The 24,772-nt window shown below is 44.9% G+C and overlaps 1 protein-coding gene and 1 long non-coding RNA gene across 5 annotated transcripts; one reads left to right on the plus strand and one right to left on the minus strand.

Annotated features, from left to right (window-relative positions):
* Positions 1-789: 789 nt before the first annotated feature.
* On the minus strand, positions 790-14,569 carry PCED1B (PC-esterase domain containing 1B). 3 transcript variants are annotated; one of them, XM_058743027.1, is made up of 2 exons: positions 14,430-14,569; positions 790-2,429 (listed from the first exon to the last, which is right to left on the minus strand). In XM_058743027.1, exon 2 carries the CDS (start codon positions 2,379-2,381, stop codon positions 1,083-1,085), a length of 1,299 nt encoding a protein of 432 aa, XP_058599010.1. In that variant the 5' UTR covers positions 2,382-2,429; positions 14,430-14,569; the 3' UTR covers positions 790-1,082. The 3 variants fall into 3 exon arrangements, with proteins under 3 accessions (XP_058599010.1, XP_058599009.1, XP_058599008.1); XM_058743026.1 differs by having other exon boundaries at positions 14,398-14,518; XM_058743025.1 differs by lacking the exon at positions 14,430-14,569 and adding an exon at positions 9,669-9,893.
* Positions 10,587-24,347, plus strand: LOC131519712 (uncharacterized). Of its 2 annotated transcripts, none has more exons than XR_009265748.1 (3): positions 10,587-10,720; positions 13,431-18,859; positions 24,182-24,347. It is a non-coding gene; the product is annotated as an uncharacterized LOC131519712 (long non-coding RNA). The 2 variants fall into 2 exon arrangements; XR_009265749.1 differs by lacking the exon at positions 24,182-24,347 and adding an exon at positions 21,673-22,450.
* The last annotated feature ends 425 nt before the right edge of the window (positions 24,348-24,772 follow it).

Below are 24,772 nucleotides of genomic sequence, written 5' to 3' on the forward strand. Positions count from 1 at the left end.
ATGCCATCCACTCTAGTGTACGTATGTAATTCATTGCACACCTGACCAATAAACTTCTGGAGTTATGGAGCTATGAGGGGTTTTCACCATCATTTTCATAGAAGGACCATGTTTGGTAACCTGTCCTTCTTGGTTTGGTATTAGTTGGTATAAATTAGTCCTGTGGTTTGAAAGTTATACCATAAAGTAGGAAAGACTGGTGGATGAGGGCTCTTGCGTGACCTAGAACAACTTACTCACCATGCTTAGCTGCAGTTACCTTGTTTGCGTTAAATATTATATATTCAGTCTTCCCAGTTTTATTTTTTTATTTAAAAAGAATTTTTTTTAACGTTTATTTATTTTTGAGACAGAGAGAGACACAGCATGAATGGGGGAGGATCAGAGAGAGGGAGACAGAATCTGAAACAGGCTCCAGGCTCTGAGCTGTCAGCACAGAGCCCGACACAGGGCTCGAACTCATGGACTGTGAGATCATGACCTGAGCCGGTCGGCCACTTAACCGACTCAGCCACCCAGGCGCCCCCAGTCTTCCCAGTTTTAAAATTCAATGAGTCTTTGAGAATCTCTCAAAGACCACAAAAAATTAAAGTTCTTCTGCTTATTCGTAAGGAATCAGGTCTATTTTATGGAAAGCCTCAATGATTTTAGACAAATTCCACTTTGAATAGTTTGTCAAGTAGATGCCATAAACACTCAAGTCAACAGATACCGTCTTTGCTTTTTAAGCTAATTATTTAATGGAAAGGGGAGGCACCATTACATACAGACACACGCAAAATCTACAACTACTTTTGTGAAACTACTTCTTTATTTCAATTTTAGGTTTACAAAAAGACAAAGAGGACAAGGAGTGGAGAGGCAGGAATAACGCTTGGTCACCGCCAGCGATTGGAGGAAAAGGCCACAGCCAACAAAAATGGTTGAAGGGCTCTTCTAGGCCATTATTAGTAACAGCAATGACCAAAAAGAAGTCCAAGCAGGGACCAAAGGCTTCTGTTAACAAGGTCAGGCTGTTTCAGGAGAGTCAGATGATCTGCCCAGTCCATGTCCACCATGAGGAGTAAGGCCCCCAAGTCAGTTTATTGAGGCCTTGGCTGTGGGTGGGATGGGGCCCCTCTCTTGGAAGATCTGGGCTGCCGACCCCAGGGCACATAGGGGCCACGACGTACATTCCGGGGAAACCCCCTATGAACCACAGGGGCTCGCTGCAGGGGCTCTCTGGGGAAAGGGGGCCTGGGTGGCTGGGGATCATCTTCAAAGGAAAATCCTGTCTGGGTAGGTGAGGGGACATCTGAATGGAAATGGTTTGAGGAGAACTGATCGGCCTGGAAAGGATGGTCTGAGGCAAATAAGTGATCTCGGGGACAGAACAGGAATCTGGTCATCACAGGGTGAAAGGGAAAAGGGCGAGGATGTGGGGGCAAGGGCAGGAGGGGAGGCGGGGGCGGGGGTAGATGGGGAAGTGGGAGCAGGGGGCGGTACCCGGCAGGAGGCATGGACGGTTGATCTGGGCTGGCCTGGGGCTGCCGCTCAACTCCCCGGCCGGGTCCGGTCCTCGCAGGGCCATCCCGGATCCAGGGGCCCACCGGGTACGGCCGGGGCAGATCCACGCCCCAGGCGTCGGCCACGTGGGCCAGCAGCAGCTGGGAGAGGTGGCGGTGCGCGAGCTCATCCCAGTGCACTCCGTCCCGCTGCAGGTGGCGCCCCGCGTGGCGGAAGTGGAAGTGCAAGTCCAGCACATCGAAGCCGTGTTTCTTCGCTTCCACAGAGCTGTGGAAGTTGGCCGCGATGACTCTGTCTCTCAGGGAGGAATCCTCAGGCTGGTGCTCCGTTGGGAGGAAGCCCGCGGTGATCTTCTTGCCCACGGGCATGGCTGTGTTCCACACCAGGAGGCACGACTCGGGCAGAACCTGGCCCAGGCGCTCGAACAGGCTCTCCAGGTTCTGCAGGTAGCTCTTCCAGGAGTCCGGACCGTACCTGGAGAGGTCCCAGAGGCAGGAGTTCATGATGATCACGTCCGGGGGCCCGTGCTGGCTGGACTGCAGCTCTTGCAGGATGGCCTCGAGGTAGCTGGAGTACACGCGCGTCAGGAAGTAGAAGCGCACCAGGTGGTGGTCGGAGCAGAACTGGCGGACCTCCCGGTACTGGGTGCCGTTGTGCATGGGGCCCCGCTGGCCTCCGTCCACCAGCTTGTCCCGTTCAAAGCTCTCCTCCCCCTTGGCCTTGAGCTGGGTGGGAGTGAGCAGGAGGTCCTTCTGCAGCAGGAGCACCAGGTCCTTGTACACGGCCCTTTGGACAGAGTCTCCCAGGATGACCACGAACTTGTTGTGGAGCAGCTGCTGCACGTCGGCGGCCAGCAGGTGGGCCGTGAGGGCCATGGTGCACCGCCTAGGTCTTTCCTCTCCACGCGGGAGGTCTTCAGGTTGCTAGGACAGAAGGAGAGAGTGGCTGGGAGGGACCCACCCTGGGCTGGCCCTTGTGTGGCAAGACTCAGGCAAGGGGATGGAGGGAAGTGGGAAGAGAGCAAGAAGGGAGCCCGGAGCCATAAGCCCATCGGCCAGGCTTCACCTTAACCTGTGAGCCTCTGCAGCGGCTCTTGGAGGCCCAAGTTCTACCGGGCCAGAAGCGGCCAACCCCACAGGCCCTCCTCCCCTGGCTAGAAGTCAGACTGCCCCTGGGCAGGCAGCTCAGGTGTCTGAGGACTGAAGAGTGCTGAGGTCAACCCTGCAGCTGCTCAGCAATGAGCACAATGAGCGAGCAACAGCACCGAGCCTGTGGTGATATGTTCCATGCCCTGCGTCACTCCAACTATAGCACGTAGGTAACACTGAAAGAAAATATGCAAAAGCGTAGTTCATAATAGAAAAGGTCGGGCTATGGATGACTTGCCTTCTCCCCTTTTTTTGTAAATAGACTTTATATAATTGTACCTTACTTTTAATAATTTAAAAAGAACTCACGGAAATGCCACAAACAACAGAAAAGTACAGGTGCCAGGTCAGAAAACATATGAAAACAGATATCCTTAACAAGGAAGCTGCTGGATTTTTGTTTGTGTGTGTGTGTGTGTGTGTGTGGTTTTTTTGTTTTTCGTTTTTGTTTTGCGAAGAGGACTTGTGAAAAAGGCAGTAACATTGGAAATAATTCACACGTTTCAGCTGTAATATTCTTTACTTTCCATAGGAAGCAGATCAGAATACACCATCCCCAAAGATGCCATTTTGGTGTAAGGATTATTTTGAGCTGAAAGCAACTAAGAATCAACAGACATAGGAAGTGTTCTCAGAACTTCCCTTATTTGCTTAAAAGCAGTGTACACATTTCCCTTTGGCGCAGGTGATCCTTCCCCCACCAGGGAGAGAAGAGTCAAGGAAGAAGACAGGGAGTTGTCAACACCAAGATGAGTTTGCATAAAGAGACTTTACTAAAATAGCCCCGATTTTCCATTAGTCCCCCTATATATTTCTGAGTTCTTCCCCACAATTCATCATCCCATGAAGCCCAAGCCCCTTTGCCTTTGTTAAAATAATATGTAAGCCCCCGAATCTGCTTCTTTGAGTTTCATTTCTTTTTGGTGAACTCTTGCGCACATAAATATTAACAAAAATGGTGTGCTTTTTCTCCTTTTAACCTGTCTCTGTTTAATTCACAGGGCCCCAGATACTGAACCTAAGAGGGTAGAAGAAAAGTTTTTCCTCCTCAGCACATTGAATAAAATGTTAAGAGTTGTGAAACTCATCTTCAAAACTTCAGTTTACGTTTATTTTTTTTTTTTTAACGTTTATTTATTTTTCAGACAGAGAGAGACAGAGCATGAACGGGGGAGGGGCAGAGAGAGAGGGAAACACAGAATCGGAAGCAGGCTCCAGGCTCCGAGCCATCAGCCCAGAGCCCGACGCGGGGCTCGAACCCGCGGACCGCGAGATCGTGACCTGAGCCGAAGTCGGACGCTTAACCGACTGAGCCACCCAGGCGCCCAGTTTACGTTTATTTTAAAGTTGCCATTTACAACCATGCCCATTAATGATTACAAGGGAGAAACACAGTCCAATATTACCAACAAATCTCGGAGAGGAACATGGCATCCACTTCATACACTTACACAGAAGTCAATAAAATCCATTGTGGCTTGATATTTGTAGGCTTTTATGCATTAGGGAGCATTTTAATAGGTGGGGGTGGATGGCTATTATTAAATCACACATTCAGTTTCTAAAAGTCATACTATTTGTGGTTTTAAATGGGTAATGTACAAACATAAAAACATGAAAATGGGTAGAATATAAAAGAGTTGCCCTAAGAGAAGAGTTGAAAATATTGGCTTATTTGTCCCCAAAGAATCTTCATTTAAATGTTTTCGCTATCAGAAAAAAAAGCTTAAAAATGAGATGTAGTTCATTGCGGTGCAACAAAATAAAACATAAAGCAAACCCCAAATCCCTTTGGGGCTCAGGGATGTTCCTTGGTTTGCAACCATTTATTCATCCAGCTCACACTTGTTAAGTACCTACTATGGGCTCCACATGGAGGGTAGTGAATGAGTAAAACCTGGTCACGCCCTTCAGGAGCCCTTCAGGAGCCCTTCAGAAATATTCACGGCTAAGTACAATACAAAGAGCGCTAAGTACCATTGAGTGAACAGGTGCTGTGGACCTTCAGGGTCTCTGTGAACAAATAGTCCTCCTTTGCCCTAGACCCCAGTCTCTAAAGGGCAAAGTGAAGAGGGAAATCTCCTCCCGGGGCGTCTCAGCTTCTTATGCTGCTCGGCTGTGTGCACCTTCCCTGGGCTGGCTCTCTGGTCCTACTGTGTGCCTAGTCCCGGCTGGCAGATCGGATAACCTGGTGCTGTCTCCAGGAGGGTATTTTGTTTACTGGACCTAATGCATTCCTCCTTTGAGTCTGAAGTGTGCTCTAGACTTGGGACTCACAGATGGGAATCCAATCTACTAGTTAAAAACCGTGGGAAAGAGGGGCACTGAAGTATACTGGTGAAGAGCACTTCTTTCCGAGCAACACTACTTGGGTTTGAATCTCAACTATTCTATTCGCCAGCTGTTTGTCCTTGGGCAATGACATAGCCTTTCACTGCCTTAATGGTCCTCATCTGTGAAATGGGACTTTTAGCGCTCACTTCATAGACTTGTGAGGACTAAATGTAAAATGGTTAGAACAATGCCCGACAAGTAGCAAGCATGGATAAGAGTTCGTGGTTATTATTATTACTGAGCAAGTTTCAAAACACCAGGTTAATCATCTATGAAAAGGGTGGGGGTGCTTACAGAACGTGTGCCGTTTGCCCAGCAGGGTTCTGTGAAGAGCAAATATGACCTAAGTGAAAGATTTTGAAGAAAAGCAAAAATCTGTGTTTGTTGAGTGGCTACTGGATGCCAGTAGCTTTACAAATGTAATCCCATTGATGAGATAATTTTTATTAGTTCCGTTTTACAGGGAAGGATATTCCTATGTGATCTGATGGAGCTAAAATTTAAAGCCATGAACGCCAAAGTCAGTCTCTGGTCTCTCGGTAGGAGACATCCTTTGCAACAGAATGCCCTGCATCCTTTACAACAGAATGCCCTGCGGACTGGTGCGAATACAAGATCTTGGCCCATGTCCTGGAGATATTGAAGACAGGAGAGAAGAGTGCCTTGCTAGGTCTTTATGCAAAGGCAGGCAACTATTTCCTCTGCGAGCCAGGAGAAAGGTGGTTTATGCGTACTCAGGGGCTGGGGGGCTGTGAGTGAGAGTATACATATTTCATCCCATCCCTTGACCTCAACCAAGAGACACGCAAAAATTTAAGTGACCTGGATTTCAGAACAACCAAAACAAAATTCTGCAGATTCCCAGGCCTCTCACAGTGTTTGAGGAATTCTGGCTGCCCTCTGTCCCCACCAGTGAACTTAACCCACCCAAATGCAGCTACAAGGGTTCAGCGTCAACACTGGGCAAAACGTCTCCCTGGGAATTTCTCATCATCCTTCTGCAAATGGAGCCTGTGAGCAGATCAGACTGTGGAAAAGAAGGGTGGAGAAAATGACTGGGAAAGAGCACTCCAGTCAGAAGCTAAACTGAAAGGAAATTCATGAAATTCTTGATCAAGAGCACCACCCCTGTAACAGGAGTAGCAAATCAGACACCCTTCGGATTCTCGCCCTGGGAAAGAATCATTTAAACTAAGATACCAAGCATTAAAAACAAAACCTAACAAAAACAAAAGTGACTTCTGGGGGGTGGAGGTAGTGAAGGAAGAAAAAATTGAGATTAAATCTTCTCTGTTCTAAAAAAAAAAAAAAAAAAAGGCTGGTACGTTCCAATTTCAAAGTTTTTATTTATAAAAAAAATGAAACAAAAAAGAGAGCTGAAAACAGATTTTGGGGCTTTTTGGCCTAGGCTAAAAATGTGCTTCAAATGTGCTCAACTCCCTTATTAGTTTTGGTAGCTGTTTTATAGGTAGATTCATTCACTCATTCATTCATTCATTCAGTAAAGGTCACTGAGAACCAGCTATTGTGCTAGATGGAAGGACTAGGTATAAAAAGGCGGTCTCTTCTCTCAAGAGGAGCGGAAAGGAAACGGACTCAGAAAGGCAAGTATTGTAGAAGGTGCCAGAGGCTACAGTGGATATATGTAAATGAAGCGCCAAAGCCAGATGGAAGAGTCAGGAGGGGGAGAGGAGGTATTTGGGTGATCATTGCAAGGTGTGATTCCAACGTCAAATTAAAACTTTTTTTTTTTAAAGAGTTTGATGATGATTCCTCAAATCATAAGTTAGTGCCATGCTTTCTTTTTTAAAATTTTTTGAATGTTTATTTATTTTTGAGACAGAGAGGGAGAGAGTGAGAGAGAGAATGAGCGGGGGAGGGTCAGAGAGAGGGGACACAGAATCTGAAGCAGGCTCCAGGCTCCGAGCTGTCAGCACAGAGCCTGACGCGGGGCTCCAGCTCACAAACCGTGAGATCATGACCTGAGCCGAAGTCGGACACTTAACTGACTGAGCCACGCAGGCGCCCCTAGTTCCATGCTTTCTATTTGGACGTTGACTAACACTCTTACAGAAATATGCATTAATAATGGCTACTACTACAATAAATTACTTTCAAGTATTTTGCTTAGATTTCTGTTTGGGGGTAATTAATTTTTTAATACCTTCATAAGCACCATCACTTATAAATCACTGACTATTGCTTGTGTAACTATCACGAGCCAAACACATAACATTTGTTTTTCATTCATCAACGTGTTGTAGAAATTAGGTTAATTTCTTTTCTTATTGATCTTTAGTTACAGGAAGACAGACACAGATATAGGTCAGTTGCTCTAGAGGCCCTGCAGAGAAGCCTTAAATCAGAGGTAAACACTAACAATTAGGATGTTGTTTTGATTAGTTATAGGAAGTACTTGCAACTAGTTAAAAAATTTCTTGTATAAGACTAACCATCTTAATGCAACATTATGTTGGGAATATAAATAGTTCATTTTCTTCTACCTGCATTTTTCGTAATCAAATCAATGTGTGGAACTTTCCAAGATCCCCTTACATCTATTTAAACGGAACAGATAGTACAAATAAGATGATTATTTTTCACGAATTTACCGCTGTGTCTTGGCATTTGCTGAATTTTCTAAGCAGGATTTAAACTTGTCAAAAATTAAATTGCGTGTCACAGTAAGTTTTCTAAGAAGAAAAACAAACAATTCAAACTTCTCTTTGGGAAAGCTTAATGAACGGCCTGAGGATTGCTGATTCTCAAGAGACTGCTCTTTTGATCTGGGGCAAGTCTGTTAACACACACTCTTTTCCATATAACACAAAAAAGGGGAAAATAATGCTGGCCTACTATGTTTAAAAGTGGTTCTGAGAGCAAATTTTATTTATTTATTTATTTATTTATTTATGTATTTATTTATTTATTTTTGAAGGAGAGAGAGACCATGAGCAGGGGAGGAGCAGAGAGAGAGAGAGGGAGACACAGAATTCGAAGCAGGCTCCAGGCTCTAAACTGTCAGCACAGAGCCTGATGAGGGGGCTCGAACCCACAAACCGTGAGATCATGACCTGAGCCGAAGGCGACTGAGACACCCAGGCGCCCCTGAGAGCAAATTTTTAAAAAAATACATAAAATACTATGAAATATTACGGTAAATAATTTACTATGGTAAAGAACGCAAATTCTTTGCAAATATGAGCCCCTAGAAAGTTGGGATTCTAATCCCCCACTCCAGGTAACTTCCCCTCTAAAATAGGCCTCAGCTCTGCAGCCCATTAATTAATTCAGTACAAATTGGAGATCACCTGTGTCTATCTGGGGGCTGTGACAGTTGTCATTCTGCAAAGTGACTCACATCTCCCAACTACTGTCAAGGTTCCTCTACCCCATCCCTATATGGCCCATATTTCTTACTTGGCTATTCAGGGAATGAATCCTTAGGCACCACATCTAAAATCTCAAACACAAGTGATGGAAATGGAAAACTGAAACCTAGAATAGTGATCTTCAAAGTGGGCTCCACGTGGAGCGCTGGGTGGCTCAGTTGGTTAAGTGTCCGACTTCAGCTCAGGTCATGATCTCGGGGTCCGTGAGTTTGGGCCCCGCGTTGGGCTCTGTGCTGACAGCTTGGAGCCTGGGGGCTGATTCTGTGTCTCCCTCTCTCTTTGCCTCTCCCCCGCTCACACTCTGTCTCTCAAAAATAAATAAAGGTGAATGGTGAAAGGAAGGAAGGAAGAAGGAAGGAAGGCAACGAAGTGGGCTGCAGGTTTTCCTGGTGGAGGCAGGACTCACCGCGGACATAATCAAGGTGTATCAGCACCATCCCCCTGGGGCCACAATCTTAAATTTGGAATTCTTTTGCAATAAAGTATCCACAGAAGAATTTCACACACTTTTAGAGTGTAAAAATGGCCAAGTGTAAAAACCCGCCAGGCAGCGTATTTTCCCTGTGGGAACAGTCTAATATAAAATTTTCTTATGGATTTTAGAAAGAAATGCAGGTAGCATCCTTTACAAATGAAGGGTGGCTTCATAATACCTGATATGCAGGTGACTTCTATAAAAACGAAACAAACTATGGAGCTTTTATTCAATAGCCCCATAAAGAAAAAGAAAAGAAAAAGAAACAACTGTTTTACGAAAGAATCTCCTAGGGTAAAAATATCAAAGCAATCCCTATAAACAAACATACTATTTCAATCATGTACAGTCTATGACAAACTTCCACATTCCGGTCTCCAATCAGTATTTAAACTGTATTCGCTAACTTCCTACCTCTTATTACCCTGAGACCGAAAGATAACGGAAAGACAGGCAGCCGGCTTTCCCTTCCCTGGAGACACTCAAGTCAGGCGTGGACTCTGGCCCCAAGCAGCCGTGTGCGCTTCGGCTGACTGCCTACCGTTCTGAGCCACCGTCTCCTCTGGAGGTAAAGTGAGGTAGATCGCCTACCGATCACCGATCGCCGTGAAGACGAAAAGAGATCACGTCACTGTCTGTCAAGGGCCTAGTACAGCGCCTGGCGCGCACTAGGCACCTCTCAACCACAACAACCCCTCCCCGCTGGGACGGCAGAGAAAACCCGAGCCCGCAGACGGCACCTCGCTCCCGTCCCCCTGCATCAAGCCCTCCAGCCCACGGTGCCCCCTTCCTCCCGCAAAGGCACAGCTGTACCTGCTCAGGTGTAAAGGTAATTCCTCAGCTCTGGCGGCTCAGGAACTTTGCTCCACGCTGTCCCCTGGAGAGGGGGTAATTACGCATTCTACTTTTTCTTCCCTCTCCTGTGGCTGGTTCCTTCCCTTAAGCACTAAACGCATTCTGGTTTCTTGCTTTCAAAAAGAAAGGAAACTTCTTTGACTCCACCTCCAGGACAGTCCTATCTTTTGCTTCCCCTCCAAGGCCACTTTGGAAAGGGGTTATTTGCACGGGCTGTGGCTGGGGCCTCACCTCCCACTCACTCCTGTTACTTTCATTTGGCTTCCAACTCCACCAAACCCAAGAAATGTTGGTCAGTAAATCACCAGTGATTTCCCGGCCGCTCCTGTTAAAGGCCACCTCGTGGGCCTTATCACCCAAAGCATTCCCAGCTCCTGGGGTCTTGGGGGCGCCCCAGGTGACTCCCTGAGGAAAATGCCCCAGGCTGACACTCCACCTCCCCCAGGATCCGGTGTGAGTTTCTCTTTCTCGGGCAACTCCTCTACTGTTGGTCTTTCTCAAGACCTACTAATGGGCTCCTTTCTTCTTTTCTTCAACACTCTTTCCCTGGGTAAATAAATCCCTCCACTCTCTCATTTCTGTTTGCCCCGAACTGTTCAGGTTTGCCCCCTGTTTTTCCAGCGCAACTATTCACAGCGGCACCCTTCCCCCCACCAGAAAAAGTCCCACTTCGGATGGAAACAAATTATCCAAGTCTCCTTATCAATCACCATTTGTATGCAGATGCCTCCTGAATTGCGGCAAAGCCCAGTGGCTCAGAGGGGGGCTCGGAATCAGCTCCCCGGGTTTATATCCGGTTCCACCGCTTACGAGCCTCTGAGACCCAGGGCCGTTTAAGTCATTTTTTTGCACTCCAGAACCCTCATCAGCGAAAAGAGAATAATACCACGAATCTCTTTAGAAGTGAGGGTTAAATGAACGAAGTCACTAGCGTGAGGTCCAGCGCGTTTTTAAGTGCTCAATAAATTAAGCCAGCCCAAACTTGTCTCCTGAGGTCCAGACGCATTCAGGTGAGTGGAATGAAGTTCCCGGGGGGGGGGGGGGGGGGGGGGGAAGGGGAGGGGGCAACGAGTAACCTTCTGTGTGGGCCTCTTATCACTTTCAAATTCTCTAGACGCCAATTTATCCTACCATCAAACCATGGCTGAATTCCTAAGATAATTCTCTTGTGACCTTTGGACAATCTTCCTAAAGGTAAATATCAGATCCTTTGTGGGAATGAGGCAGCATATTCTTGCTGTGCATTTTCAGAGAGCTGATGTATCATTGAGGCTTGCCACATTGATTGGGGATAACCAGGTGGAAATCACCTCTGCTTCTGAATATGGCTGTCTCCACTCTTCCTGAAACCTCAAAATCCTTGAATGAGAGCCTGGATAGAGAACTGTTCAACTATTTCCTGGCATTAAAAAATAAGATGGGATTCTTGAGGATATGCTTTAGGGAGAAGGGTGTTGCAATATATTTTGGGAAGCTGAGCACAGCGATCGAGTTCACCTCTGTTTTAGATTTTATGATTACCTCTTGTACTGTCCGTAAATTATTCTTAATTCTTAAGAAAGTGTGTCTTTGGGGCGCCTGGGTGGCTCAGTCGGTTGAGCGTCCAACTTCAGCTCAGGCCATGATCTCATGGTTCATGAGTTCGAGCCCCACATCTGGCTCACTGCTGTCTGCCCTTCAGATCCTCTGTCCCCCCTCTCTCTCTGCCCCTCCCTCCCTCCCTCCCTCTCTCTCTCCTCAAAAATGAATAAACATAAGAAGTAAAGAAAGTGTGTCTTTTTACTTTTGAAGACTTCTAAAATGGCATGGTTTTTAGTTTCCGTGTTCTCACATAAAATGTGATCATCTAGGCTTTTGAATTTTGTATCTTCACTTTCATTTGATATGCTAGCATAAGCCCAACATGTTGTATTTATAAACTTTGTTTTTTAACCCAAGATAGGATCCTTCCTTCTGTGCCGCTCCCCAATGCCTGTGGATGAATTTTAGAGCCTGTGTATACTCTGAGCTTTTTCTCACCTCTTCGTGTTTGCTCTGTGGCTCAGCATCAGTGCTCCCTAACCCCCTCCTCTATTGAAATTCTTTTTTTTTTTTTTAATTTTTTAATGTTTATTATTATTTATTTTTGAGCGAAAGAGAGACAGAGCACAAGAGGGGGAGGGGCAGAGAGAGAGAGAGAGTGAGGGAGACATAGGATACAAAGCAGGCTCCAGGCTCTGAACTGTCAGCACAGAGCCCTCTGTGGGGCTCGAACCCAGGAACCTTGAGGTCATGACCTGAGCCGAAGTCAGAATCTTAAACCACTGAGCCCCCCAGGCACCCCTTCTACTGAAATTCTGTTTCTGCCTTAAGATCCAGTTTCAAATGAAGTTCTGTCTGAAAGCCTCCCTTTTTTCCCCAGACAGGAAAGTCCCTCCTCCTTCTGATAGATGCCCTGACTTAGTCCTTGGTTCTATTTTGTACTATAATTAACTACCCCTGTATATCCTAGTCCTGGAGGGTGGGTCTCACCCCACCGTTCTACCCCTCTGCATAATGGTTAGCATTCATTGAGCAGTTACTGCCTGCCGGGCCCACTCATGAGGTAAGGACTATTATTATCTTCACTCTATGAATAAGGAAACTGAGGCTTGGAGAGGTTATGTAAATCACCTAAGATGGTGCAACTAGGAAAAGGCGTAACTAGTCTGTCATTGCCAATGAATCTTCTGATTGATTAGATAAGCCAAAGATATTGTTTTGTTTCTTTAAGAGGAATTATGGCTCCAAAACCTGAGCTTTTAACCCCAGCTATAAATATTTGTTGAAATTAAGAGGAAAAAATAGTCTTATCTAGAAAAATAATATTTGCATACCGTTTTCCTTATTATTCTCTGTTGAAAAATCAAAGCAATGTTTTGTACACAGCTTTAAATTTCTCCATGAGGAAACAGCAGGGATGAAGTTAACTCAGTTCAGCTTTCATTCGCTGATAGTTAATTCCTCCTCCTAACGGGTCGGTGGAAAAGTCAGTGCTGTGCTAAGCTCTGTTTGTACTTAGAAATTCTTTATACTTATGCTGACTACTCCAGATTCTAACTAGTATTTGAGTAAAAATTTCCCATGGTTGGAAAGGAAGGGTGATGGGGAGCCAGTAACGACTAAGTTGCTTTCAACAGATGAACAGCTTGGATTCTGAAAGTTCTGTCTCCAGGAATGGCGACAAGAGCCATTTTCAGCAGTGATGTGAACGTTAGGCTGAGTCAGCAGGCTGGGGTTTCCCACCTCTGAGCTCACTTCATCTCCTGTGTTTTCAGCATTCAGATGGGAGAAGTGGCCTCCAGTGCTCCTCTAAGGAGATCACAGGAAAGAGCTTTTAATTTTTTTTTGTCCTTTGAGAGAGAGATAGAGACCAAGTGAAGAAGGGGCAGAGAGAGAGAGAGAGAGAGAGAGAGAGAGAGAGAGAGAGAGAGAGAATCCCAAGCAGGCTCCCAATGCGGCGCTCAATCTTACAAACCATGAGATCATGACCTGCGCTGAAAGCAAGAATTAGATGGTTAACCGACTGAGCCACCCTGGGGCCCTAGAAAGAGCTTTTAAGTTGGATATTCTTTTATTATTGCTGTTATGATTAACAATGTGGTGTCTGATTACTAAGTGCAATGGTGTTTCTATGGGAAAAAAAGGTGTTGAATTAAATGGGATTCTAAGAGTCAGTCTCTTGTCCGCCTTGCTCCCTAGCTACACTATGCTATAGACGGATCTGGAAGACCTGCGTTCCCACCGCTCCGTGTGTTGGCAGCAGTGGGACCAAGGACTTTGCCAGTTTTAAGCTGCAGGGCTTGGAACCAGAAGAGAGACAAGGTCCAAGAGGAGAGAAGCTCGCCTGGAGAATGGAACGGGCGAACTCACTCTGACACTGGCTTTTTTCAAGTCCTGTTTTCCTCCCTTCAGCTCCGAGTTTGGACCCGTGAGCTTCCCTTCCTGCTGCCAGGTTCAGCCAGGCTTTCGGCTTCTCTATCCCTCAGTGACAAAATCATGTCAACGGCTCTGCACTCACCAGGGTTAACTGTGGAAATCAGATGCAATGCTCTGTAAACTTTGCACATGTTCGTTGTTGTTATTCTCGAGCCACGTCTGCATGTTCAAGGGTTGGGATGTTGCTCGTTAAGAGAGCTTTCCAGTCAAATGAAGGACTTAATTTATTACTGAGAAATGCTAATTTCACTTGTTATTCAGTAACATTTGGTGTCCACTCCACCAGTATACTAAGTGTTTTACCTGGTTATCTGTGACATTGGTATTTTATTTTTCTCCATTTTACACATTCAAAAATTAAGTTTGGAAGATGAAGTCGTCTGCCCAAGGTCGTCTGTTTTATAAAAAGCAGAGCCGGGAGTCAAAACTGATGCCAAGCCTTTGTGGTCAACCACAACATACAAGATTGCACAGACAGCCGATGCTTCACATCCTTTCTCCTGTTCACAACTGGCTGTCTCTTTTTACTGTACGTTTTTAGAGATAGGGTAGTGTATCGATCATAAATCTTTCTTATTACAAAATAACAGTTGTCTCTTCAGGGCTGTCCAGTTAAGTGGGGGTAGGGTGAAGGGGGTTAGGACGGTGATTCCTCTCTACAGTAAGTGCCCAAGAAATGAGGATCCTAATTAATGCTTAAAATAAAATGGGAAAACTGGAAAGTACTTACTCATTACAGTAACTGGTGATTTGAAAACGTACCTCTCAGTTGATCCGAGATCTCTTCCCTAGACGGGCTCCTTTCTCGGCTGTAGATCAGAAGGCCAGGCTGGAGAGCCTAGAGCCTGGGCTGGAAGGCAGTCAAGTTCACCCCTGGGTGCTTCTATGCTTATGAGCCAACGGCTGGGGAGAAGATGCCATTTCCGGTGGTATCTGAGGCCAATGACACGAGTCAGCATTTACTTTTTTGTATTAGGAACCGGAAGACTAATGACCAAAGCTTCAAGGCAACAAATGTGAAAACGCGAAGTCAGTCCAACATACAGCATCTTCCCGGAATTTGGCTCTGAGCTGGTTTTTATTTCACTTTTCTCAGTAATCTGGGTGTAGCTTGTATTTACTGACTCTTAAACTTTGTTTTGTTTTCACAACTCAGACCCTCGGTTCTTCCTGCCTTGTAGCTTGCGCCCCGCTGAAAAGGCAAAGTGGGGAAGGACAGAAAGAGGGGAGAAGAAGGGGAAGTGAGAAAAGAGAACAGGAGGGGATGATAAGAAGCAGACGGTTCCCACTTCAAATGGATTTGTGATGCACATTCTTGTGCTGCATTAGTTTACATAGCGCCTCCAAATCCTCTCCTTTCACCCTCCCACCGCCCTGTGCGTGGAAGAGCCCATCCCAGAACTATGGAGAACTACAGGCCTCCAGTAAGCTCAGACCGTGGCCGACCCACGAGGACCTGCCGATTTATCCTCTGCTGTTCCGCGGGAAACCGGCAGGGACCTGGAGAGCGGTCTTTAGATTGGTTAGATACACGTAGTGCTTTGTTGTCTGTGATCTGAAGGCCGAGGAATATTCCCTTCCCTACAGGTACCAAGATGAAAGAGAAGGAGGAAACGAATTGGAAAAGAAGAAGAAGAAGGACACGAAGCTCTAAAAAAGTTTTTCCTCAAACCGGGAACCTTTTATCGGCGTATTAAGCACTTTAGGATAGAGCGTTTCTCCATGGCATAAAATAACTAATGAACAAGAGTAATGGGCTCCAAAACAGTCCAGAAATATGTGCCCTGTGCACTTAGTTTGTGTTAGTTTTTTAAATACTATGCTAGTTAGAGGCGCCTAGGTGGCTCAGTCAGTTAGGCGTCCGACTCTTGATTTTGGCTCAGGTCATGCTCTCACAGTTCATGAGTTTGAGTTCCATGTCTGCACGGTCAGTGCAGAGCCTGCTGGGGCTTCTCTCTCTCTCTCTCTCTCTCTCCCTTTCTTTCTGCCCCTCCCCTGCTCGCTCTCATGTGCTCTCTTTCTCAAATAAGTAAACTTAAAACAATTAAAAATCAATACCGTGCTATTTAGGTAAATTGGCCTATAAAACAACCTAGCAGCCTTTTCTTGAGAAATGCCATTTTCCTTCACTTCACTGATGACCCAAAGCGTGGCTCAAAAACTGCATCCATTACACATTGTTTTTATTCTCTTATCAGTAGCCATAAAGCAAGTTATCTTGCATTTTTTCCATGACTTTTACTATAATCATTATTGTGTCTCAAGGCAAGGCTGCATCTAGATATTTACAATTCAGGCTAGTATGTCCTATAACTGAAAGTTTGCCGTTGTTTATTTCTATAAATGAGTTTTCAATCGCTCCGGTTCTCTGAAGTCCAGCTAGTCTGTGCACCGTGAGGGTGAAAAGCTCTTGTGAGGTCTCGAGGGAGGATGACCAAAACTGGCCTAATTCCAAGACCAGGGACTAGAGCCGGAACCGTGCAAATGATAATCTCGTTTTACTCTTTGAATTTAACATAACACTGTTTGAGACCACACAACAGCTTTTCTACAGATTTTCCCACTTCCAAGAACTTATCTATGGAGACAGTTACGGTTGCTGTTCTGGCCCCACTCCGTGTTCCGTAGCTCAGTGAGCTGGCTTGCGTTCTTCTCCGCCACACTTTTCCTAAACAGCCGTGGTCACTTACACATGTATAAGGTTTTACACTTAGAATCTCACAACAGACCCCGCTAGTAAAGCAAGGAAAACTTTAATTATGATGGTCACCTTGCAGATGGTGAAGCCGAGACCCGGAGAGAGCTTGAATGACTGTCACCTTGACGGGGTGCTCAGAGCCTGGGGGCACGATGATGACAGTGTGTCCTCTTCGCTGCCCTCTCAGCGGGAGGCCAGAAAAGGCGCCCTGCTGTTATTATCTGGCCTATTTTCGGATGGTATTTAATGGCACAGGACTTGAAAAGGTACATGTGGTATAAGCAAGAAGTCCCTCTCCCTTTCTGGTTTCCTAATCCCTCATTCTTCCTTCCAGAAGCAATATGGTCACTGGCTTATCTATTCTACCAGAAATATTCTATACAGATAACCTATATCTCTCGGAAGTATTTTATTCTCTCTTCCTTCCTTCTTTCTTGAAGAGTCAACTTCCCTTTTTACTTAAGGCAGACGTCTGGAAGGAATACGAAACCCACTCAGAGCAGATGCTAAACTGCAGAAAGGCTTTGGTAAACCGATCACCCAGATTGTTCCAAATATCCAGATGTTTGAAATAGTACAGAAAACTTGTGACTCACAACAGCTTCTAAAGGAGTTAGGCGAAGCCCTCCCTGTGGTGTCGCACTATAATTGACTTGGGCCCTCGTGCCCTGCCTGGGGACCACTTAAACCTTGATACGGATTTGGAATACTGCGGCTGCATGTCTGTTGACAGTGTAAATGGAAACCAGAGCTACGATACTGCGAATGAAGTGACTCTGAGGCCCACACAGACTTGAGTTGGAAAACTGATTCTGTCATTTATGGCTGCATGACATCTGTAGTCACTGAACTCCTTGTGGCTTGATCTTCTCATCTACAAAATAGCGACAGTAATAACTGCTACATAGGGGCACCAGCGTGGCTCAGTCGGTTGAGGGCTGACTTCGGCACAGGTCATGATCTCGCGGTTTGTGAGTTCAAGCCCCACGTCAGGCTCTGTGCTGACAGCTCAGAGCCCAGAGCCTGCTTCGGATTCTGTGCCTGCCTCTCTCTTTCTGCCCCTCCCCCACTCATGCTGTCTCTCTCTCTCTCCCCAAAATAAAACATTAAAAAAAAACATTAACACATGAAATGTCTTTCTCTCTCTACCCAAAATAAAACATTAAAAAAAAAACATTAACACACTAAAAAAATGTTAATAACCACTATATAGATGTGATGGTTAAATGAGAAAATACACCCAGAGCACCAAGGATATAGTAGTGTATAATAAAATATGTCCACATCATTAACCGTGGCCCATGGTTAATTTTGTAGACTTTGTAAATTTTGTAAATTTTTCTTCCCCAGCAAGGGGGAAAGGTGGTTAAGAGATTTTTAATTTTCTTTTTTTTTTTTTTAATTTTTTTTTTAACGTTTATTTATTTTTGAGACAGAGAGAGACAGAGTATGAACGGGGGAGGGTCAGAGAGAGGGAGACACAGAATCCGAAACAGGCTCCAGGCTCTGAGCTGTCAGCACAGAGCCCGACGCGGGGCTCGAACGCACAGACTGCGAGATCATGACCCGAGCCGAAGTCGGCCGCTTAACTGACTGAGCCACCCAGGCGCCCCTTTAATTTTCTTTTAAGATGGGAACAGTGATAGTATGTTTGTATGCTTATAGAAAGAAGTCAGTAAATGGGGAAAACTAGATGATGCAGGAGGAATACTGCGGTAGACCCCGTTCTCGGTGCTAGAGATACAGCTGTGAATAATGCATTAAAAAAAATAATAAAAGCCTTGCCCCTATAGAGTTGACATTTGGGATGGGGGGAGGCAGACAACTAAAAAACATAAGTAAAATAATATGTTAGGTAGAACAGGAACGTGATTGTTGGATGGGGAAGATTCAGGGGCTGTGGGTTGGAATTTTAAACAGGGTAGTGACAGGGTTCCAGATACATCACCTCAGAATGGCACTCCCTCATACGGAATAGTGTAAGCTGAAGGAATTTGTGAAATGGCAGGTGCTGGAAGGACTCTATGACCCCCCCCCACCCCCCCCCGCCCCGGAAGCAGGTCATAAAGCCCGCTTGGGAGAGGTGCCCTCCCCTTACCTGGAAGAAAGTAACATCCTTATCTCTGAAGACACCAGGACTCAGCAAGGAATCCAAACAAACAGCTGTGGGTAAGTTCCCCCAGTTCACCACCCTTAGCTGGTACCCTTTGTCCTACCGATCTTCATCGAACCCAGAGTAAAAAACACTCCGGCTTAACCTTGTTTGGGGGCGTCATTTGTTTATGAAGGCTAATTTGTGTGCTCTTCTCTTGTCAATCTGCCTTTTGTTACAGAGACCCAGCTGAGCACCTGGAAAGGGCAGAAGGGACCAGCAGTGGTCTGGAGAAGGCCTCCCAGAGAAGATGAGATTTGAGCAAAGTCTGGAGGGAGGTGATGGAAACCCCATGTCGAAATCTGGGGGAAGGCAGCTCCAAGCAGAGAGAACAATAAAGAGGTGAGTGTCACTAGCTTAGAGTGAACAAGTGAGTCAGACACAAGCGATGGAGTCAGAGAAGAAAGGGAGGTAGATGGCGGGCCATGGAAAGGACTTGGGTGTTTACTCTGGGAGCTGTCACGAAGGGTTTGAGCAAAAAATGTCCACCACCTTATTATGGACTGTGTGGAGCAGGAGTGGAAGCAGAGAGACCAATTCAGAGGTCATCAAATAATCCAGGAGGTGAGGCTTGAACCAGAGTGACATCAGCTGAGCAGTGAGAAGTGGTCAGACTCCAGATCTATTTTAAAGGTGGAGATGCTAGGATTTGCTGTGGAGAGAAGATGGGGTGTGAGAAAAAGGAACAGAAGGCAAGTCTAGCCCTGTGGTTTTTGGCCTGAGCAACAGGAAAGATGAGTTGCTGTTTACTGAGATGGAGAAAATTTAGGAGAAACAGGTTTGGGGGTGGAGGTCCAGTGTTCGATTTGGGGCTTGTTCGGCATTCCTTATACACATCTAAATTGAGATGTTGAACGGGGATGTGAATAAACTGGTCTGGAGTTGAGGGGAGAGGGCCAGGCCGGAGATATATCAGTTTGGCCTGGATGCTGTCACCAGTGTCGAAGGTGAAGATAGAGAAGAAAAGAGGTCTGAGAATTGAACCCTGCGGCACTTTAGGTGTAGACGGTCAGGAAGCTGAGGAGGAACTCACACAGGACACAGAGAAGGAAGAGTCAGTGAAACGGGAAGAAAACTAGGAGAGTATGAGGTTCTGGAAGCCAAGGGGAAAATGTGTTTCAAGGGAGGACTCAAGAGAGAGTGTCAGTGTCAGAGACAGCCAATAAGTCAAGCGGGACAGTTGACAGTTGGCTATAGCATATGGACAGTGTAGGACGTTGGTGACTTGACTGAGTAGTATCGACAAAGGTTGATTGGAGTGGGTAAGAAGGAATAAGAGAAGAATCGGAGACAGTACCACCCTGGAGGAGTTTTACTATAAATAAAGGGAAGCAAAGAATGAGAAGTCAGCGGGAGAGTGTGGGAGCCCAGGGCAGGTTGCCCCCAAATACGCCACAATGGCATGATGCTTTTTTAAATTAAGATTATTTAAGAGACAGCTAGTGTAACAAAAACAGTCTGACCCTCCTCCGGCTCTACAAAGCAGGTCGTAAATCTCCCATGTGAAAGGTACGCTCCCTACACCAGGAGGAAGAGAGACATCCTTATCATGAGAGACAGGGAACTCAAGGCTGAAGAAGCCTACACAAACAAACCTTGTTTCTTTTGCTAATTTACTACCTTGGCCCAATTCTGTTTAGATTCCTTACTAACTGACAATTCCCAAACAGAAGTTTTCTTTGTCCTGTCCATTCTTCGTAAATTTATGTTTCTTTGTCTAGGAAGTATAAAGCTGCCTGTCTCAGTCACTTCTTAGGTCCCATATCTATGACATCTCTGTACGTAGGAACTAATTCCCCCAGACCCCGTTAATCTGTCTCATGTTCATTTAACATTCTTATACCACCCAGGAGAATCTTAACGGGTAGAGTAAAATTTTTCTTCCCCAAGAAGGGGGAAGGGTGGTTAAGAGATTTTTAATTTTCTTTTTAAGATGTGAACAGTAATAGTATGTGTCTATCCTTATAGAAATAAGTCAGTAAATGGGGAAAACTAGGTGATGCAGGAGGAATACTGGAGCGATGTTGGTGAAAGGGTTGGGATCTAGTGCCTAAGTGGACGGGTTGGCCTTGGATAGGAGCACACATTAGATATCAGGCTGAGTACTGGAGCATGATGCCGGAGTACGGGTAGGTGTGGGGGCGCAAGCTTGGGAAGTTTTCCTGACTGCTATTTTCTCAGTGAAATAGGCAGCAAAGTCTAGGTCACCAGCTGCGCGTGAACCCGAGGCAGGTACTATGAGAGGTTTGAGCATCGAGGAGAAGATACGAAATCATCATCTGGGAGATGACGGAGGCTGTAATTACCGCACGGAATGGAGGCTCACTTTGGGCTGCGAGCCTCTATTTGAACCGAGAGTGCTCAGCATGGATGTTTGGTTTTCTCTAGTCTGTTTTAGCCCCATGGGCTGCAGGTAGCAGAGTAGACAAAAATTGTATTTAGTCGGGAATGAGGTTTTGCCTTTTGGTTTCTATTAATGTATGTTAATAGGCCATTACAGGTTTATAATGTATTTTAAACTATGATTTATTTAGAAGCAAACCCATGAAAGCCAAGTATTTTAGACAGTGAAAAATACTATGAATATCAGGACAGAAATAATGTTCTTTTAATATTAACAGCTCTTTAACAGTTCGGGCCATAGATTAATTTAAACCGATCTTTTGGGGCGCCTGGGTCACTCAGTGGGTTAAGGGACTGACTCTTGATTTCAGCTCAGGTCATGATCTCGTGGTTTGTGAGTTCAAGCCCGCATTGGGCTCTGTGCTGATGGTGTGGAGCCTGCTTGGGATTCCCTCTCTACCCCTCCCCCACTCACGCTGTCTCTCTCTCAAAAAATATATAAACATTAAAAAAAAATTTAAAAGTAAACTAATCTTGGTGTGCCTGGGTGGCTCAGTTGGTTAAGCGTCCGACTTCAGCTCAGGTCATGATCTCGCGGTCCGTGAGTTCGAGCCCCGCGTCGGGCTCTGGGCTGACGGCTCGGAGCCTGGAGCCTGCTTCCGATTCTGTGTCTCCCTCTCTCTCCGCCCCTCCCCCGTTCATGCTCTGTCTCTCTCTGTCTCAAAAATATATTAACATTAAAAAAAAATTTTTTTAAGTAAACTAATCTTTCTATGAGCTGATATCATTTTATTCACATTTTCTATTTCCAGGAACACTGTGGTTTTTCTTATCTTCTTGGAATGGAGTGCTTCAAGCAGGCCTGAAATCAACCCACTGAATATGTACTTATAAATACACGTATTTCAACAAACTGCTGTGTGTTTATGCTCAAATCTATGAGCGGCTACCTTAAAAAAGGATCACATTTGGCAAACCACAAAACAGTATGCGTCTTCTTTGTATGACTTGCAACAGTCTGCATATTCTGGATAATTTCTCTTCAAGGCACTTGCATTTAGCACTTTCAGGCACATACGAATAATTTGTTTCTATTGAGGCGCAAAGTTTTCTCTGATCGTGTACTAAGAATTCTGAGACTGGATTAAAACTTGTAACACATTCACTTTAGTAACCGAATTCAGTTCTGCGCTAAGTCAGTGCCTGCAAATCTCTGTGTTGTTGAGGAGTGAGGCTAGAATTGGAGTTTGGGAGGTTATAGGTCGAGAAGAGCCACATTGGTGGTTTCAGCAGGACGGATGGAATGAGAGGCGAATTTATAAAAGACCTCTTTCTGTGAGGACTTCTTAAAATTTTCTGCAAATTTTCTGGGAATTCTTATGTTTTGTGCAAGTTTTCTACCCTGCTCCGGTGTGTAGCTTAGTGGTTTCAGAGCAGGGCCTTTGTAGGCAGAAAGGTTGAGTTCAAGTCTGAAACCTGGGAGCTGTTATTTGGGGAAAGTTCCTTAGCCTCTCTGACCCAAATCCAGCAGAGGAGATTGAATAAGCAAAGTGCTAAGTAAATGCTCAGTTTACTCTAGAAATTAGTATACATGTATCCATGCTTTAGTAATATAAAATAATTAGTAAATTGTGTTAGTAATTTAGTTATAAAAAATAGGCTTTAAATGACATTGAATAAAATGTAAATACTGACAAGTACCCCATTTGATGGCACAGCTCTGTGAACCGGTGTGCCCCTATCCCTGCAGGAACAGACCTGAGAAGTGGGAAGATAGCAGGGCCTTAGGCCAAGTTGAGGCTCCGGGAGGTCAAGCAACTGCCTGAATCACAGCCAGGCTAACCACTGAGCTTGGACTAAGGATCAGGCCTCCTGAGTCTCTGTCTCCTAGTCTCAGAGTCACAGTTCATGAATTTCAGGGGGGCAAAAAAAAGGTTGTAAACCTTTTTCACAAAGAATAATGTAATATCCTAGGAGAATGGGGCTTTGAATTCATTTAACAATGTCCCTTACCTCTAAATAATAATCAAATTTAATTAGAAGACTCCAAGCCACTGTCTTAGTTTTCTGATTCCAGTTTTCTCTCTGTCTTTTTTATTACCATCTTAACCACTTGTAAGTGTGCAGTTCAGTAGTGTTCAGTATATTCACAACACTGTTGTGCAACGGATCGCACAAGCATTTCATGTAGCACATCTGAAACTCTATATCCATTAAAGCAGGACTCTACTTTGCTGATCTCCACAGTCCCTGGCAACCAGCCACCTTTGGATTTTCTCTTTCTATGAATGTGACTGCTTTGGATACCCCACCCAAGTGGAATCACACAGTATTTGTCTATCGTGACTGCCTCATTTCACTTAACGTGATGTCCTCAAGGTTCATCCATGTTGTTGTAGGTGACAAGATTTCCTTCTTTCTAAAGGCTGAATAATGTCCCATTGCCAAGTTCACCACAGTTCACCCAGTTACCATGTGTAAGAACATAGCTCTGTCAAATCCCAGGCAAGAAGCTCTCAAAAACTCTATTTGAGATGTTTCATGTTCCGGGTTAGTTGACTTAGTTATTTAGGAGGGACAACACTTCTTTTCCTCGATCTGTGTTGGCATAAACTGTGCAAATAAAGAAGCTCCATCCTAGACTCCAAAAATGCTGGGAGCATCAACTCTTTCCCACTCAGAAGGATCTGAGTGGATCTTCCTTTCACATTCATGATTTGCATTTTATTTCTTAATTAATTAATTTTTCAAAATTCTTTTAAATTTTATTTTGAGAGAGAATGTGCATGCATGAGTTGGGGAGGGACGGGGACAGAGGGAGAGAGAGAATCCCAAGCAGGGCTCCACACTCAGCACGGAGCCCAATGCAGGGCTCGATCTCAAGACCATGAGATCATGACCATGAGATCATAACCTGGGCCAATATCAAGAGTTGGACGCTTAACCAACTAAGCCACCCAGGCGCACCATTGTATGGGGCTATCCACAACACAGTCAATTAAGGAAAACACCCGGATATTTCAAAAAAGTACATGCTTTTAAGTGCATTATAGATTAATTCTAACTGCTAGTTTTATTTTTTTTTCTAAATCAAAATGCTAACCCTTCCTATATTTGCATGGTGGGATTGTGGAGGCAATAATTTTCTTTATTTTCAAGGCTGTCTGAAACCTGGTCATACTCTATTTATAAAGAAAAAGTTCCAATATTTTAAGAGATATTAACTGCTAAATTGCTAAACATGAAGTTTCTTTGCCCAGGAAGGCAGACGTTGCTTAATATTTTTGATGCATGCTAATTTCCCTTTCTTCCTTCGCTTAGATACACCCAGGCACAGTGCTTGGCATCCAGCTACAAGGTCGACTGAGGCATGTTCTCTGTGCTCAGAAGCTCACAGTCAGTGAGGGAAAAACAGAAGCCGATGACTACAATTCATTGTTGGAAAAGCAAGTATGGCCTTATGTTGGTATATTACTTATATTACTGAAAAGGGATTTTAAAAATTTTACTAAAAATAAAATAATTGAAAACAGCTCTGGAAAAAGTGGCCTCTGGTCAGATTCTTTTCAAATGAATATTTACTTTATAATTATAACGATTGACCTGAATTGCATTGTTTTTATTTTATTTTATTTTATTTTATTTTATTTTATTTTATTTTTTAAAAAAATTTTTAATGTTTATTTGGTTTTGAGAGAGACAGAGACAGGGGCACCTGGGTGGCTCAGTTGGTTAAGCATCCGACTTCAGCTCAGGTCATGATCTCACAGTCTGTGGGTTCAAGCCCTGCATCCGGCTCTGTGCTGACACCTCAGAGCCTGGAGCCTGCTTCCGATTCTGTGTCTCCCTCTCTCTCTCTGTCCCTCCCCTGCTCATGCTCTGTCTCTCTCTGTCGCAAAAATAAAATAAAAA

The sequence above is a fragment of the Neofelis nebulosa genome, chromosome 8, assembly GCF_028018385.1.
Source record: "Neofelis nebulosa isolate mNeoNeb1 chromosome 8, mNeoNeb1.pri, whole genome shotgun sequence".
NCBI lineage: Eukaryota > Metazoa > Chordata > Mammalia > Carnivora > Felidae > Neofelis > Neofelis nebulosa.

Bases quoted from the DNA above. Each gene is read 5' to 3' on its own strand.
- PCED1B (XM_058743027.1), bottom strand. From the start codon at position 2,381: ATGGCCCTCACGGCCCACCTGCTGGCCGCCGACGTGCAGCAGCTGCTC.